The sequence below is a fragment of the Condylura cristata genome, unplaced genomic scaffold, assembly GCF_000260355.1.
Source record: "Condylura cristata isolate star-nosed mole 26May11 unplaced genomic scaffold, ConCri1.0 scaffold00007, whole genome shotgun sequence".
Classification (NCBI taxonomy): Eukaryota; Metazoa; Chordata; class Mammalia; order Eulipotyphla; family Talpidae; genus Condylura; species Condylura cristata.
In genome coordinates this window covers 45100304-45119856 of record NW_004567108.1, presented here as the reverse complement: position 1 = coordinate 45119856, position 19553 = coordinate 45100304, and the positions used below count along the sequence as shown (strand labels likewise).

Sequence of the window (19553 nt, the reverse complement as noted above, 5' to 3'; positions counted from 1 at the left end):
TCCTTTGAGTTTTATTTTGTAGTTTGTCTTACTGTGTCTTCATGGTCACTGATCTTTTCTCATAGTGTCAAATCCTATTATCTATTCAAATTATTTTTCATTTCAGGCATTATAGTTTTTATCTCTATAAGTTTGATTTGGTTCTGTTTTATATCTTCCAGGTCTCTACTTAACATGTGCAGTCTTTCCTCTAGTTTCTTGAACATATGGAGTGTAGTTAGAACTGTTTTAATGTTCTTGTCTGCTAATTCTACCATCTGTGTCTGTTTTCATTAGCTGATTTTTTTCTTCTCAGTATGGGAAGTATTTTTCTGTCTCTTTGTTTGCTTGGCAGTTTCTGATTGGATGTCAGACATTTTGAATTTTTGCCTACTTGGATACTGGATATTTTTATATTCCTATATATATTCTTGAGCTTTGTTCTGAGACACAGTTAAGTTACTTGGATACAGTTTGATCCTTTCAGGGTTTGCTTTTAAGATTTCAGTTGGAACTGGAGCAGAGTTTAATCTAGGACTAATAATTCTGCATTAGTCATTCTGAGTGTTATATTCAGGGCCCTATCAGCCATAAGATTTTCCACCCTGGAGGGTGGGAATTGACATTCCTTTTGCCACTGTGTAAAACCTTAGTCCTGTTTCTTCTTACCCTTTCAGGTAATTCTCTTCCTGTTTGCAAGAGAGCCTCATGCACATGATTGATTAGTACTCTGTGGAATATTTGATGGGAGCCTTCTGCTAATCGCCGGAGCTTGCTCTCATACATGTGTCTCTCTAATAGCTTGTGCAATGAATTTAAGTAACCTTGTTTCCCCAGACTCCCAACTCCGTCTCTGTAACTTTGGTAGTATTGTGGATTTTGGCTGTTTCCCAATTTGTGCTACATACATTCTCAAAGTAGTAAATTGGAGGTAATTCTAAGAGTAACTTCTGTTTGTTTAACATTTTCAGAGACCACTGTATTCATTACTTGATGTCCCCTGACTTGAAAATTATTGTTTCATATAATTTGTCCCTGTCCTTCCATCTTGGAGGAAGCAGAAGGTAGCTTTCTTTCAATTAGCTTAATGCATTTGAGATACATTTTTGTGCTTACACAAATCAGTGATTTATTCCTTTTTATTGCAGAATAGAATACTGTTTGTTTAAATGTATCAGTTTTCTTGTCCATTCACCAGATGAAAGATATTTGCTCATTTATACTTTATAGCTGTTTAAGTGGATCACTATATAGATTCATGTACACATTCAGCTATAAATTTATGAATGTAAGGTGTTGTGTCTTTTTTTTTTTTCAGTAAGTACCTTGGAATGGAATTTCTAGGTCTTATGTTAAGAAAAGACTTTTTAAAACTTCCAAACCATTTTTGAATATGGCTATACCACTTGGCATTCCCATTAGTATTATATGAGGGTTACAGCTGCTATTCATCTTCACTAGCCCTTGGTTTTTTTCAGTGTCTTTATATTTGAATAATTCTAATAGGTGTGTTGTGGTATTTCATGGTGTTTTTTCTTTCTCTAGTACTAATAATACTTACCATCTTTTCATAACCTATTTACCATCTGTGGATCTTTGTTGTATGATCTTTTCATACTATTTTTGCCCAGATTTTTTTCTTTATTTTTCACTTTTGAGAATTATTTTTATACCCTAAATATAAGTCTTCACCATTTATGTGCTTTGCAGATATTTTTTTCTAGTCTATGAATTGCCTTTTAGTTCTCTTGACAGTACTTCTTTAAAAGCACACATTCTTAATTTTAATAAAGTTCAATTTATCATTAATGTATCATACCTTTAGTGTTAACTATGAGAAAATTTTTTACTATCCCAAGGCACTAATACCTTTTTCCTGTGATTATTTTTTAGCTATTTATAGTTAGTACCTTTGCATTTCTGTCTATGGTCCATTTAAAATTAATTTTTATATATGGCATGTAGGTATCAATTTCAATTTCAAATGGGTTTAGTTTTTCCAGCACTACTTTTTACTGTGTTAAAATACACATAGCATAAAAAATATATAGTTTTTTTCTGAATTACTGCATACAGTCTGTAGACTTTGTCAAATTATCCTGGAAAAATAAACCAAATACAAAATGACAAATGCTATATCATTGCACTTATATGAGATACTCAGAGCAGTGAAATTCATATAGCTAAGAAGTAGGATGGTGGTTATCAGGGACTGAAGATAGGAGGGAATTAAAGTTATTGTTTCATCAGTAAGAAGTTTAATTTGGGAAAATGAAAAATGTACTAAAGATGAATTTTGTTGACATTTTACAACAGTGTAATTTAATACCATTGAGTTGCATACTTAAAACTGTTAAAATGGAATTCTTATGTTATATACTAATACTATAATAAAAATAGATAATAAAAATCAATCAATGTAATCAACTGTATTAGTCAGTGAATGAGATGAACCATGAAAATTAGCTCAATAATTTTCTCAATGCTGAGAAGATATTTGACGAAATCCAAGATCTTTATGAAATAAGCTTTGTCCTTCTAGTAATACAAGAGAGCTCTTTTTATAAGATAGGAGGAATCCATAGGAAAATCATAGCTATTATCAAATTGAACAGTGAAAAACTACACACTTCCACCTAAGATTGAGAACAAGGCGAGACTGTTCACTTTCACTAGTTCTACACATTATTGTCTTAGAGGTCCTTGTTAGTACAGTAAGACAGTAAAAAATACATTGGAAGAGAGACTAAAAATCAGAAAAATTGTATAGAAACTCCAAAATGTTGATAGTAAATTAAAATAAGCGAGATCAGCGAGGTGTCAGTAAGGTAAATTGTTGATATACAAAAATCAGTTATATTTCTGTGTATTATGACTGATTAGAAATCAAAATAAAGACAATTAACAATAACCCCTAAAAGTTAAGAAACACTTAAGTATTTAATAAAATATGCAAAATCTATAACTGAAAAATACTGATGTAAAAAAATGAAACATCTAAAGAAATAATGAAAATATACTGTATTCATAGGCTAGAATCATCCTCTTCAAACTTATCTGTAGATATAGTGTTTCCAATCAAAATTCTAGAAAATTTTTTATATTATTGATAGTTTTTTCCTTTTTTTTTTTTTTTGTTTACAGTTAGTTACTGTTTTGTTTTTTTTTTTAAAGATTTTTTTATTCATACAGAACTGGGGTACAGGCCAGAGGCTCAGGGGCGGCGAGAGGCTTCACCAGAGACAGAGTGGGGAGCAGAACAGGCAGATCTACCAAGTACACTGGGGAGCAGCAGGCGGGCCAGGAGAGGTCTGCCACTCCATGTGGTCTCCTCCGGGGCAGGCAGGAATCGAACTCATGAAGTGGCTTTAGCTTCTCAGTGCTGTGCTTTAACCCGCTGCACCACCAGGGAGGGCCCTACAGTTAGTTACTTTTAAAGGCTTTAAGCCAATAAGTATTTTTAAATTTCTCTGGGTGTGATTGAATACTATGAGTTGCAGAATATTACTACATCTGGTTTTTAGCCCCTCTTACCCAATCATTAAATACTAAAATAGTAAAACCTACTACCTTAACCATTTTTAAGTGTACAAGTCATGGTATTAAATACGTTCAGATTGTTTTGCAGCCAACACCACCGTCTATCTCCATAACTCTTTTTAATCTTATCAAACTGAGACTATACTTATTAAATAGTAAATTTCCATTCTTTTCTCACCCCAGCCTCTGGCAACTACCAATACACTTTCTATCTTTGTGATTTTGACTACTAGTCCAACACTAATTTTTTCAATAACCATTCTTTTCCCATTGAATTATCTTTTCGCCTTTGTGAGACATGACATAACTGTATATGTGTGGTCTCTATTCTATCCATTGACATATGCCTGTCAGTTTATTGGGCATTTGCATGTAATCAGACACTAGGGAACTTTTCAGGGTGATGGGAATGTTGTATACACTGATTGTGGTGCTGTTCACGGGATTGCATACATTTGTCAGAACTTCTGGAATTGCACACTTAAAATTGTTTCACTGTATTATATGTTCATTACATATCAGCAAAGTTTGATTAAGAAAAAACCAGTAATATCTACTAGCTTCACAAAATTTGTCACTTAAATGTGTCAACTAAATTTAATAGTATCCTTAAGATACTATTAAGGGTCAGTAATCAGAAATGACTGATTTCATAATTTCATTTGAAGACTCTTTGTAGTTAAAAATGTGGATTTCTTATTTTTTTATAGTTTTTTAAGATGTGTCAACACTCAGCACTTGCAAATGTCCGTTTTTAAAAGATGAAGTTTTATTAAAGTGTCTTTTTCCTGAATGAAGTAGCATAATTTCTAATATATCTTGGGTACAGACTGTTGATATCCTTTCCATAACTTTGGTTCTGAATGATTGTCTACTAAATCTGATATCAAATAGCTAATTTACTTTAACCCCATGGCAGTTCTTCTAAGTGTATTAGCTGTTTTCAGTGTCTGTGGAAAGTTGAAGTATCTATGCTTTATGCTGTTTCTTCTAGCCTCCTTTATTGATTAATAGGAGTTTTAATTTGCATACTCACTTTAACCTCATTATAGTGTGTTATGTTCCAATAAGAGTATTAAACTTCCATGAAAATCTCATGCATACTGATGAGAATGCAAATGAACATTGATGAAAGAATACTAGGATCTTAAGGCATAAACTATCCGGTTATCTTGCTAAATTCTATTCAAACAATGGTTCTATTATAATGAAGACTGATACAGAATCCACCATACATATATAATTAGCATTTGCAAAATCATTATATAATTTATAATTGGGTAGATGTTCAGTTGCAGATTGTTCTGAGTTTTAAAAAAATTTAATGATTTGCTATTAATGTTTATTCTTCTCCCTTCCTCCTTCTAACCTTTACCAACTATCAGGGCTACATTCTTTGGTTATATGTAATGATTGGGAAACTAGTGATCATTATATAAATGAGTGAGCACAATGAAAATTTTCAGCTGTAACCTTACTGGACACATAGCAGTGAATGGGCATCAAAGAATGTGTCAAGAAGACATTTCAAGAATCTAGTTATTGTATAATCATAAATATACAAATTTACTTCAGATAAACCAAAGATTTTTTTCCCTGAGTCACTTACAACAAAGTTAAGGAAACCCTTACATCTTTTCCTTAGCAAGTAACATCCCACAATAAGGGATAGTGAATGTGCTTATAATGTAATATGTGAAGTATATTGCATTCTTAAACTTCTGAATAAAATTTTTATAAATTTACTCAAAACTGTTAAGTTTAGAAGATATAGGAGAGTTTCTGTAACCTATTAATCTACTTTTAGATTAAAGAATTATTTGCATTTTATTAAAGTGTTTTCTTTGTCCACCCAATTGTTGCTTAAAGTGTTTTCTTTGTCCACCCAATTGTTGCTTAAAGTTTTAATAAATATGCATTGTGCACATTTCATTTTTAGTACTCATTTTTAGTATGATCCTAATACTTGTGGAATATGTTCATAGGCTTAAGAATAAAAAGTATAAGTTAATAATTTTGATAATATGAGAGTATTTTTTAATTAAAATATATGTTATTGCTAAAAGGATTATACCTGATGATAAGTCTAGCTTGGGGGTTGCAAACTTTATCTCTAGCAACATGGTAAAAAATTTTAGACTTTGTGTACCATATGATCTTTGTTATAACTATTTAATTTACTGTTGTAGCACAAAACAGCAGATAACATGTAATGAAAAAGTGTGAGTGTTTTCTAATAAGATCTTATATATATGCACTGAAATTTAAATTTCATTTTTTTGTGTGTTATAAAATATGTTCTTTTGATTTTTTTTCCCCTTAAAAATTTAAAAATGTAAAAACAAACAGGGCCTAAATTTGACTTGCAGACCATAGTTTGCCCCCACTCCTGCCCTGGCAGTTGAGCTTTTTGAATTGACTTTTAATCTAAATTAAAACTGAAAATTTATTGCTTAAAACCTTTTGTAGGTATATGAATCATTTAAAGCTATTTTAAAAGAAACTCTTTCCTAGTGGAAAAATTGTCCACAAAGATAGATAAATAACTTTTATTTTGATCATAAAGAAGCAGTTGAAAAATTCTATAAGTCACTTATTTTCTTGATTGCAGAGAAATTTTGCTATTGCTAAGCTGAATTTTCTAAGACAGGTCAGAATCCCATTACAATGAATATTTTTATGGTGGGTGTATTTCATAGTGGAAGTATTCATTCAACAGCTGTATTAAGTACCTACTCTTTTGAGGCATTTAGGTGGTAGAAAATAAATCTCCCAGGGATGCATTTTACCCATGACAACCTTATAACCTAAGAATGAATATAAAACCTGTGCAAGTTGTGGTTAGAAATGAATCACGTAGAAGTGGAAATGATAAGGAAAAGAATGTAACAAAGAATAATGGGAGTAGAAGTTCAGAAACAGGAGTGGAGGAGCAAAATGCTGGACCTATATTAGAAAAACATGTATGAGAGCAGTGTAAGAAAAGAGAGGAGAGAGAAAAGAACTAATTTCAGGCTCACAGACATTGGTATTTCTACCCCCACAGCCATTCAATACTGGGAGTATAGTCAGGACAGGCACTGGTGCTATTACTTGGGTGCCAGAAAGCCAGTTAGTGGAGCTGGTCAAAAGAGAGGATTGGCTTTTGAAACGACAACATTCACACTTTAGATCCAGTTCAACCAGGGTCTGATTCCTGGGGGCTGTTACTCATTAAGTATGTGACTTTCGTTAGGAAAATTGCTTAGAATTTCTGAACCTCAGTTTCCCCAGTCTAGAAGGTGAGGTAACCTAATTCTTATTTTCTGACATGTAATTAGGATTGAAGTCTTTTCCTCTTCCTAGTTCAGTGATCTAAATTTGGAGATTCTGGTTAGTTAGAGGGTAAAAAGATTTTAGAGCCAGAGACAGGGTTATTTGTATTCAAATCCCACCATTACTACTTGATGCTTAAATTTGGAAAAGTTCAGTAATTTTTCTATGAAATTAGGATACCTTATAATCTATAATGAACATGTCCTCCATGTATATCTGCTATACTTCACAAGAGGCAGTTGCCTATTCCCTTCACATTGCTATGAAGAATCTAGCGCATACCCAGGACCCAATAAGTCTCAACAAATCTGGGCTTTCTCCACTTTGCAGCGCATCTCCCATTGGCTAAGCTATGGCCTAATAAAACCACTCCTTAGAGTGCTTGCTAGAGCAGAGGAGAAAAGAAAAGAAATACCTATAACTGAAAACATTTCTACATTACTTCCTTTATAAGTTGAGCAATAATAATTTGAATTTTTAGTATAATGTAATTTAATATTGCCTTGATGTTTACTGTATTGTGATTTTTTACTATGTGTTATGAAATGGAATTCAGACACTTATGAGATAGGAATTTGGATATGAAATGTTCCCCCCTTCTCCTACCTGCACTGTTATATTTTTTTTATGATATAAATTATCTGTATGTATGTTTATTTTCTGTGCTCCCTGTATTGTGTTATAGGAGAGGAAGGAATTTATGATTGGCTCTGTGTTGTGTGTCTGTACCTAAAACAACATATATAATAGGTGTGCAATACACTTTTATTCTTTGCATGAATGAATAGAATGCCTGTATAAATTATAGAAAAGTTATGTTTAAATGTTGTTTTTTATTCTAGCTTGGATTAGAAAAACAAGAAAGACTCCACCTACTTTGGAGGTAAGATTACACAAGAAAAATATTCAAATGACATGCTGTTTGTATTCCCCAGGAATGCAGAGCAACGTTTTAGGAGAGCATAGTGCCTCATTGTTCTGTTTTTATCATCTTTCCAGTTGCTTATGTTTAATTAAAGCCTTTATCAATTCATTGGAAACAATCTTCTATTTTTGTATGGCTATTAAAAAATGAATTAATTTTCAAGATGCTACCATCATTTGAACTCTCTACTTTTTTTTTAATTCTCTTATTAAATCTCTATCCCCAAATAGACTTCTACCCATATCACTTTTACACTATGATTAAAAGTTAGTCAATAGCAAATTCTTTGAAAAGATAAGCAAAAATGGGCTAACGCACTAAGAAAAAAAAGGGGAGGAAACTCTAATAAATAGAATCAGAAATAAAAAAGAAGTTACAACTGACATTGTAGAAATTCAGGGGATCATAAAAGACTACTATGAACAATTTTATGCCAATAAACTGCATAGCCCAGAAGAAATGGACAAATTTTTAAAAGCATGCAAACTTATAAGACTGAAACAGGAAACAAAACAAAAAATCCTGAACAGATCATTTATAAGTAAAAGCACTGAAAAAGTAATTAAGTCTCCCAAAGCACAAAAATCCAGATGGTTTCACTAGTAAGAAAAGTTAAAAAGGATGGAATGCTTTCAAACACATTTTATCAGACTACTATTATTCTGATACCAGAAGCAGACAACAAGGACATAACAAAAAAGAAAACTGTATACAGACCAATATTACTGATGAACAGAGATGCAAAAATTCCATACATAATCTTAGCAAACCAAATTCAATGATGCATTAATAGGATTATTCATTCCAATGGTGCAAAGATGGTTCAACAGCCACATCAATCAGTGTAATTAATCATGTCAACAAAAGGAAGAATAAAAACTTATGATCATATCATTAGTTGCAGAGAAAGCATTTAATAAGAGACAACATTCATTTATGATTAAAAACTCAATTTTTTAAAAAAGGGATAGAAGGAACAAACCTCAACATAGTAAAGGCCATATATGCCAAACCCATAGCTAACATATTCAGTGACCAAAAAACTGAAAGCATTGGCTTTGAGATCATGTACAAGACAAGAATATCCACTTTCACCACTTCAGGGCAACATAGTATTGGAAATCCTAATGACAGCAATTAAATGGAGAAAGTAATAAGAGAATCAAAATGAAAGTGAAATACACCTAACATCTGTGAAAATGACCCATACTAAAAGACCAGAAAGAGTGGGGGTTTGGGGGCGGAGGAACCATTGCATATTACTGGTAGAAATATAGAACTGGTCCAGTCTGTGGGAAACAGTATAGAGGTTTCTCGAAATTTTAAAAATAAATCTGTCATATGATTCAGCACTTCATCTCCTAGGTACCCACTGGAAGAATATATGAAGGGATATATGCATTCCTGTGTTCATGGAACACTATTTATAATAGCCAGGTTATGGAAACCTAAGTCCATAATGACACATGAGTAGGTTCAGAAGATGTGGTATAAAGACACAGTAAAATACTGTTCAACTATTAAAAAGATAAAATATTGCCATCTTTTACAATGTGGATGAAACTGGATGGCTTATACTAAGGAAAGTATTTAGGAGAGAGACGTATACTGAATGATTTCACTCATATGTAGAATAAATAGAAGTAAAACACAGAAACTGACAAAAGTAAACCAAAACAAAACTTAAGACACCTGATTGCAGAACTGAGGCAATGAGTAAAGGGTTATGGGGAGAAAAGGTGGGAGGGGTCCAATGGCTATGTTGGAGGATTGTTGGTGCTTTGGTCATTGGTGTGATGTGGTAACATACATCTGAAGAGACATGAACTTATAGCCCTAAATCCTACACAGTGTTGTAAACCAGTGTTACTTCGATAAAAAAGATATAGTTCTAAAAGTTAATCAGCAATACAGAAATATCAGAAAATATATGTAAGACATGTACATTTAAAATCATAGAGCATTAGAGGAAAAAAAATAAAGAACATCCAAAATAATGGGGAGAAATATCTGTTCATGGAATAGTCCTATTCAATATTTCTAAGTTGTTAATTCTTCCAAATTTATCCATGCATCAAAATTACCTGGAACGCTTCTAAGATACAGATTGTGTGGCTCTTTCTCCAGAGTTTTGATGTGCTAGGTAAGAAGTAAGGCCTGAACATTAATATCTGTAATCAATTTTCCTGGTGATGTTGAGTATAACTGGTCCAGAATCCTCACATAAAACCACTGATCTATGGAATCATTTAAAAAAATCCAAATAAAATGCCATTGGGCTTGTTTTCATCAAAATCAACATGTTTATTTAGAAATGCAGAGGACCAAGATTGGCCAAAAGCGATCACAGAAAAGGAGGTGAAAATTAGAGGATTTAGACGCCTAACTTAAGACTTCTCCCAAACTATAGTAATCAAGACATAGAGGTTATATAAATAAGTCAGTGGAAAAGAATAGAAAGTGTAAAAATAGACATTATAGAACCTTTTTTTTTCTCTTCTTTTACAATAGCACTGAAGCAAAACAATGAAGCATGAAAAGTCTTCAGCAAGTGATGCTAGTGTTACTTGATAGTCAGAAAAATAAACCTTGATCTCTACCTCACATCATACACAAATATTATGGATTGGATTCTGTACTATATATAAAAAATACAGTGCTAGAAGAAAACATAGATCTATCTTCATAACTTAGAAGTTATGAAAGGGGTAGACAGGAAAGAGAAAGCACTATAAATAAAGAAGAAACACTGACAAATTGTACTTAATCAAAATGAAAAACGAGGGCCCTCCCTGGAGGCGTAGTGGATTGAAGCACAGTACTATGAAGCTATCTATAGCCATCGCAGCTTGAGTTTGATCCCTGGCTAAGGAGGTGACCCACATGGCGTTGCAGACCTCTCCAGTCTGACCCACTGCTCCCCTCAGCAGTGTACTTTGTCAATCTGCCTATTCCTCCCCTCTCTGTCTCTGGTGACTCCTCCCACCACCACTCCAACCCCCACACCTCTGGCCTATTACCCTATCTCTTGTATGCATAAATAAATCAGTCAATCTTTAAAGAGAGAGAGAGAGAGAAATGAATGCTCATCAAAAAAAAATTTAAAAAGCAGCAGATTGGGAGAAAATAATTATAATTATAAAAATTATAATATTGTTTCTGACAAGAAACTTGTGTCCAGACAGTATAAAGAACACCTCATCTCAGTAGTTTAAAACAAAAGGCCTACCCTGATGACACAGTGGGTTTGTGCACTGCACTGTGAAGTTAAACCAAGATGTTGCTGTTTCAGTGTGAGTTCAATCCCTGTACCAGAGGTGACCCACATGGTGCAGCAAAACTCTCCTGGCTCGCCCGCTACTCCCCTCAGCAGTGTACTTTGTTAGTCAGCCTGTTCTGCTCCCCACTGTCTCTGGTGAATCCTCTCACTGCCCCTGCACTTCTGGCCTGTACCCCAGTTCTGTATGCAAAAATAAACAAATCTTTAAAAAAAAATTAAATTGACAGTGTACTGCAGGTTACCAATGTAGTTTACACCTGTTCATCAGTGTAGTGCAATTTGAATTAATATTTCACAAAAGTAAATAAACAAAGTTTTCCTAGTCTTAGCTCTGTTAGCATTTATAGCAAATATTTTGAAATATTGCTTCTCCTATCATACTAAAAAAACACTAGGAAACAGAATGAAATTTTTTCTTCAAAAAAATAAGTAAACATATTGCCAAGTATTAACAAAATACATGACTCTGCAGTAGGTATACAGACTGTAGAAGAAAGCTACACTATTAGAACTTGCCTACTTCACTTTTTTTTTTTTTTTTTAGATTTATTTATTTGTACATACAGAACTGGGGTACAGGCCAGAGGCTCAGGGGCAGTGAGAGGCTTCACCAGAGACAGAGTGGGGAGCAGAACAGGCAGATCGACAAAGTACACTGCCGAGGGGAGCAGCGGGCGGGTCAGGAGAGGTCTGGCTCGCCATGTGGTCTCCTCCGGGGCAGGAGGGATTTGAACTCATGTGGAAGTGGCTTTTAGCTTCTCAGTGCAGTGCTTTAACCCACTGCGCCACCAGGGAGGGCCCTACTTCACTTTTAACACATAAACTCCGTGAAATAGAACCCTCCCTGGTGGCACAAAGGATTGAAGCACAGCACTATGAAGCTATCCATAACCACTGCAGCACGAGTTTGATCTCCCGCTAAATAGGTGACACACATGGCAAGGCAGACCTCTCCTGTCTCACCAGCTGCTCTCCTCAGCAGTGTATTTCAGTTAGTCTGCCTGTTCTGCTCCTCACTCTGTCTCTGGTAATCTTCTCACCTACATACCTCTGGCCTGTATGCATAAATAAATAAATCTTTTGAAAAAATAAAGATTTACTAATAAACAAAAAGCAGAAGAGGAAATTCTAGAAACCAAGATAGAGTGGAGTTGGAATGATGATACTCTACACTAAGGAAAGGCGGGTTAGCTAGTAGGACCATACCTCACACTACCTTATTGATACGTTCATGTTCTCCAATCTGGCCTGGACTCAAGATTCTTTTTGTCAACACTCTAGATGAAATCTAAAAGATATCATGGTTCTAAAAGATATCACAGTGACAAAAGCCACATGAGTTTGAAATTATTGCCAGAATTCCAATATATTAATTTACAGTAAAAATTATAATTGACATAGTAAAAAGCAGTAGATTACTTGATCAATATGGCATTAGGATAAGTGAAGTTAAGTAAAATAAATCTTTAATTGTGTCAAGACTGAAAATTACCCTGTTCTGTCCATCTCTTAATAGGAATGTCTGACACATAGGAATGAAAATATTTAAATAAAATTGGCCACAATTCCCTATATCTGTCTCTGTCCCAGGAGTAGCCTTATGGTTTAGAATAGAAAAAATTGCTACATACTGGCTAAGACTTGGACGGTGTTTTTATGGATTGCCAGCATTTGTCTCTACAATGCTCCCTCTTTCTTTGCTTCCAAATTCTGATTGGCATATCTCTACTGTTATGACAGTTATGTTATGGTCGAATGTTGCTGGCCCTTGAGTTTAACTTTCAAAGGATTTTATTTCTAAATTTTTTGAGACCCATTTCATTATCTTCTCAGAATAATTGACATTTATATAAATGAGTTCTATGTCCAGTATTATTATGTTCATTTTATAATTTATGGAATTAAAATGTTTTAAGATTCACATTTTGCATATATAATCTTATTTTACTATTGACTTAAATTACACCAATGGAGTGTTTTATTATATGGACAAATAGACCCTCATTCCAAATCTCATAATATCACTTTTAGGAATATAGTAGAAATGGATTGCAGCATGTTCAGACACTGGATTGTAACACCATCCATTAAAAATGAACTAATAGAACTGCATCTATCAACATGGATAAATCTTAGAAAATGATATTGAGCAAAAAGAGTAGGTTACAGAAAGTTTCATGCAATATAATACCATTCATAATAAACTTTGAAAGCAGGCAAAGAATAATGGACTTTCCATTAAAGATAGTGAGTTAGGGCCTCCCTTGTGGTGCAGCAGGTTAAAGCACACCACTAAGAAGCTAAAGCCACTTCAGCATGAGTTTGATACCCACCCTGGAGGTGACCCACATGACATGGCAGACCTCTCCTGACCTGCCCACTGCTCCCCTCAGCAGTGTACCTTGTCGGTCAGCTTGTTCTGCTCCCCATTCTCTCTAGTGAGTCCTCTCACTACCCCTGCATACAGAACTGGGGTACAGGCCAGAGATGCAGAGGGTGAGAGAATTCACCAGGGATAGAGTGGGGAGCAAAACAGGCAGATCAACAAAGTACACTGCTGAGGGGAGCAGCGAGCGGGTCAAGAAAAGTCTGCCATGCCATGTGGATCATGGGATGGATTTGTGCGGAAGTGGCTTAAGCTTCTTTTGCAGTGCACTAACCCGCTGCGCCACCAGGGAGGGCCAATAAATCTTTTTTTTAAAAAAAAAAAAAGTGAGTTAAACAGATGTGTTACTTTCTTTTACAAGACTTACTAAAATAACAGTAAAGGGCTTCATTTTTAAAAGTTTATGTCTATCACATCAAAAAAGTCAAAGAAGTAATAGCAACAGGTAACAATAGCAACAAAGTTTTAGTAGCTGGTAAGCTACTAAAGATGAAGAAATGTTAATCGATTTAGTGAAATTAAGATGAATGATTCCAAATCTGCTAGAGACAAAAGCCCAGAAGCAACTGTATTGAAACCACAGAATCCCAGAATATTCAGTAATTGCCAGTGCCACAAATTTTGAAAGTAGAGTTGATGCTGGTGCTAAAAACTTAACTAAAAGTCTACTTAAGAAGTGCTTAGATGCTAGCCAATAAATATAGGAAGAACCTAAGAATTGAAAAGTTACTTTCCAGCTCTCATAGAAGTCATTGAGGAAAAAAATCATCATTGAATGCTAAAATCTACTGGGTCCTATTTTGTTGAGGACCAGGTTATTTACATTGTCTGGAACCATCTTGCTAAAGATTACTTATTAATTAAAAGGGCGAGGAGGAAGGTACTTTTATAGTAAATAAATGTGACAGATACCATCTTAACTAAGTGGTCAAGCTTGTGCCAAGTAGGACAGACTTGACATGTGTGATTTCTTGTATGATGAGGAGACTGAGACATCATTCATGTAATATTCTTGCCAAAAATGCATAATGTTGATTATGAAGAAACTACTAGAAAACCTAAATTAGGATACATATCATAAAACATCAGACCTGTCATATCAGTGTCATTCACGAAAAGGAAAGACTGATCAACATGACAACTAAATGTAACATGTGATCCTTTATTGGGGAAAACTTATCTATAGAGGGACAGTATTGGGGTAATTGGCAAAGTTTGAACATGAACCATATATAAAAACGTTATCTATGCTAAATCTGCTGGGAAAAAAAGAAAAGGATGTTGCTTAGATTCTTCCTTACAGCATGCAATCAGGTAACTGCTCCTTCCTATCCAGTTGCTTATCCAGTTGAAAACTGAAAGTTCATTTATCGGAAAGGGAAAACAATCCAGTTTTTACAGGATTGTTCTCTAGACAAATTTGAGGAAAGCATTTCCATTGTGAAAACAAATACAGTGAACACAAACACTGTATGGAGACCTTCAGATATTTTTCCTCTTTGGAATCCCAGAACAAATAGAGTAGACATCTATGCATCAGTGGAGTAATTAGACGATATTTTGCTAGGGATACTGACCAGCCAAGAAGTAAAAACTCAATTAAATTAGAGCAAAACTAAACTTAGTTTGGCATCAGGGCTTCAAGTCAGATTTATCCAGAAATGTCCAGCATCTGAGGAAAGACAGAGACCCCAAACAAATAAACAGGAAAATGCAACAGAGTTTTAAAAAAAAGTTAAACTACTATCCTCAACAGTAAAATATATTGCAATCATGAAACAAAATAATGTTACATAAGAGAAGGAAATTCCAATCGGTCAGAATTCTTAGAAAAATAAACATATAACAGACATGAAATATTAACAAAGGGATTAGAATTTTCTGTTGAATAAGCTTTCCATAACATAGAGGGGAAAAAAAAAACAGAAAAGGAAAGAAAGTTAGAGAACAGCACCCTAGCAGCCATGAAAGAACTGAGTCACAATGCTTTTGCCATTCTGACAGTTTATTGGGTTCCAATCTAGAAATTCCATACCCTGTTGTATTATGTAAGCAGGAAAGTAGAAAATAAACATATTTCTAGACATCCCAAGTCTTGTAGAATTATCTCCTATAAAACCCTTGCTCGGCCCTCCCTGGTGGCGCAGCGGGTTAAAGCACTGCACTAAGAAGCTTAAGCCAATTCCGCATGAGTTCGATCCCTGCCTGCCCTGGAGGAGATCCACATGGCGCGGCAGACCTCTCCTGACCCGCCCGCTGCTCCCCTCAGCAGTGTACTTCGTAGATCTGCCTGTTCTGCTCCCCACTCTGTCTCTGGTGAAGCCTCTTACCCTCCGCATCTCTGGCCTGTTCCCCAGTTCTGTATGAATAAATAAATAAATCTTTAAAAAAAAAAAAAAAAAACCTTGCTCAGGAAAGGGTTACTAGAAGAGTGGCAAAGAGAAATGAAGGTTTGGGTAATGAGTCCCAAGAAACACAGCTGAACTTCCAGGTAAAGGGTACTGAAGTTTGAAGTGCAACTAGCAGGAGAGAGGCTATATGAGAGATTTTTTTCCACAAAAGGTGAAATAGAGTAACCAGTACTTCTGAACCTGAGTTCTGAATGATTAAGTACATGTGAGATAGAGTTATAAATAAGTGCATGAAAAGTAAAATTAATTATCTCCTTTTCCTACTTGGGAAAGGATAGAATACTAGATAACTCATTGATAGTGTTTAAATGTAGTAACATAAATATTTTGAGGTTAAGTCACAAGAAGGATGGCATGCATCCTCATTCTCAATAATAAACTAATATACAATGCTCAAAACTGAAAAATAATAAGAATATTATTGAAATATTATGGAGCGCTTAAGGGCAAAGTACCTTATAGCTGTCACTTTATAAGGTCCCTGGTTTGACCTGTACTATATCCATAAACATAACTTTAAAAAAATATATTTGCTTCTGGGAGGGTGAAAATTCTTTTCATAATAGGCCTTTTACAATAATGTGACCCTATACATTTTATGAATATATAGCTCCAATTAAAAAAAGTCTGCCATTCTATAGATGAATGGTAGCAAATTCCTAAACATTTCTTTCAATGAACCAGATAGTATTTTGGCTTTGTGATCCAGGCTCTCTTACACCCATTTAACTCTACCATCATAGCATGACAGCAGTTATTGGTGCTATAAGCATGTGAGTGTGGCTGTATCCAATAAAGCTTTATTTATAAAGCAGATGCAGGTAGACTCTAGTTTACTAACCCCCACTCTCGACCAGTGGTTTTCAGATCTTGAAACCTGTACCCTAGGTACACAAAGACTTCCTATGGGCTAGCTTTAAAGATTAATTTCCATATTCTCTCTTTCCATGTGTAGTCTTTCTGAAAAATGATCTACCTGAGAACTCCTGGACTTCTAGTTCTCCTTTCCCACTTCTTTTGAAAAGTTTATTCCTTATTGATAATAAATTATACTACGGTGCATGCCCCTGGGTTTTAAAAATCTCCAGGACATCAAACAAAGAAGCTATTCAAAAGTGAATTTCTCCTGAGGGAGAGTCCCCTGAGAGCAAAGCAGAGGACTCCTCAATAAAAATGATTGAAGGGGACAGCACGTTGCTCCATCCAAGTGACAGCTCATGGCAGGAATCCATTCCTATAGTTTCTCTGCCTAACAAGCAAACTAGCTATCCATTTATCTCTTAAAATTAAAACCCACAAATGAGAAAATTGTCATGACAATGCATAATAACTTATTTATTTGAATTTAAAAATTAAGTCAGACTTTTCCTAGCAGACAGTACGTCAGATTTGTCAGACTGGGTTTGAGAACTGACTGTGCCAATTAAGTTATATGGTTATATTTTCTGTAAATTGAATAGGCTAAACTGCAGCTCTAAGGCTTTGCAAAAACATATTTAAAGTACACATTCCATATGCAATAATCTGGAAAGTACATCCTTTGCTATTATTTAAGCATCAACTTAAATGTGCAAGATGGCATATAGTTTTGAAAAGTCTTAGGAGATGTATGTAAAAAGCTAGAAAATTGTTATTATTGTTTATATATGTACATATATAAAGGTGTAGTGAAAATATAAAAAACACATGAAATTTAGATTAGTTATCTCTAAAGTGAAGGAAAACTGTTGAAGGGGGTCACAGACAGCTTTGATTACACCTATAGTATTTTATATCTTATGATGGATGCTGGGCACTTGTGTGTATATTATATTATTGGTTACCTTTATTTATATACAGAAGATACCTTATTTTAAAAGCATACTATGGAACTTTGATAATCAAATATTTTTAAGACAACTTGAAGATTCCCTGGTAGAAAAAGAAGATATTCCAAATAAGCTGAAAAACAAAGTAATGGAAATTCTGATATGCCACCTGTGAAATTATAGCAATATGCAAGAATGAAACAGTGTGGTTTAGTTTCTGGAATTTCTTTTTATTAAAGTTTTACTTCTTATTTAGTTGTATTTTTCATTCAGTTACTTATCAAGCACATGGTATGTGCTAGTAGCTATTATAATTTCCTGTAGGTATCCTTTGGTGCATACTAACTTATCTTAGGTATCATAACTATGTTATGTTTAGATTCTGTTTTTAGTGTCATGTTTTCCCCTGTGACTAAATCAGATTAGTTTGATTTTTTAAGGTTACAAGGAAAAACACATTTACAAATTGCCTTCAGAAGTTGGATCTTATCATAAGTTTATATAGGAGCATTGTGTATTCAAGTGTACAGTCATCCTAGGATCTTTGGTTTTTAAGACTGGAAAGGGTCTTGATCAACATTCTATTCTTTTACTGAGCTACCAGCATTACTACCCCTCGACTGGTAAGGTTGCATGGAGTTACCAGCCCTCACAATGGAAGGTCACTGTTGGATAGTTTCTGCCACTTATTTGAACTCTTTTATACCTAACCCTGTTGTGTCTGACTTTGACCAGGCAAATAGGAGACTTATTCCTCCAGGAATTCCTGATGGTCTGTAGTTAGTACCGCCAGTGGGGTTGTTGGGCATTTCTGTCACTCTCTGATACAGCCTATCTAGTGACCTCTTGACTTTTCCCCCATTGTTTTATTTTTATTTATTTATTTTTAATAAGTCCCATTATTTTATGTCCTTTTGATTTTTGACAGTGTTTCTCCCCTGAGGTGTGGTCACCATAGCTCTCCCGCCACCAGTCACTCATAGTCCCCCATCATAGCCCATTATGCCTCCTCCTCCCCCCCTTACACCTCCTCCTGCCTTCCTGGATGTTTCAGATCTATGGCCAGCTTTGAGGGTTAGGTTTAAAGTTTGTCTTTGACCCTTTGTCTCTCTGTATTCCATATTTGAGTGAAGCCATTGATACTTATTTCTCCTTCTATCCTATTTTGTTTAGCATAGGCCCTTCCGTCTCCATACATGTTGCTGCAAATGGCTCAGTTTGTCTTTTTGGTCACTGAGAAGTATTCCATTACATACATGTACACACACACACATGCCATTTTGCCCACTTATCTGTTTGGGGGCATTAAGGTTGTTTCACCTTTAGTCTAAAAGGATTGCCTTGTCATACCTCTATACAAAGCTGAGGTCTCAATTTGAGCTTTATTTATTCTGAGCATATATTCCCCTCTATTTTGACCTTTATCTGACTTTTAAGGAGCAGACTATAAAGAGTAATTTTTTAACTTGCGTGTAAATAAAGTGCTATTGTTTATTATTTTTAGATACACTTCTCAGGTTCTTTGAGATTCACCATAATTTACTAGGTGCATATTAAAAAGTATACAGAATTAGTACTAAATAGACAGACTTCTGAGTCATATCATTAGTAACTAAGACAAGTCCCATTTAGATTTTAGAAGTGGCCTTACATCCAGAATGAAAAAGATTTAAGGGAGTTAAAATGAGGTTAGGTGTTACGGTTTTTATCCACACTTTTCCTCAGTTATCTCACCAAAACATTTTCTCATGATTTTCCTTTTATTCTTCTCATGCTGGATAAGTAATACGTTTCTCCACAATCTTAAGTTTGTAAGAAATAAATTGCTGCTGGATTACTTTTATCAGATATAATATGATTTCTTTAAAGGGAGGTGCAGAGGATAATGGTGCTTAGGAAAATTGCACTG

The 19553-nt window shown here is 34.6% G+C and overlaps 1 protein-coding gene across 1 annotated transcript in view; it reads left to right on the top strand.

Annotated features, from left to right (window-relative positions):
* The window catches only part of NDUFAF2 (NADH dehydrogenase (ubiquinone) complex I, assembly factor 2), a 124235-nt gene that overhangs the window by 85798 nt on the left and 18884 nt on the right, over positions 1-19553 (top strand). The window contains exon 3 of the mRNA XM_004678282.2: positions 7677-7717. Within this exon, the coding sequence (XP_004678339.1) occupies positions 7677-7717 (41 nt within the window). The remainder of the gene's footprint in view (positions 1-7676; positions 7718-19553) is intronic.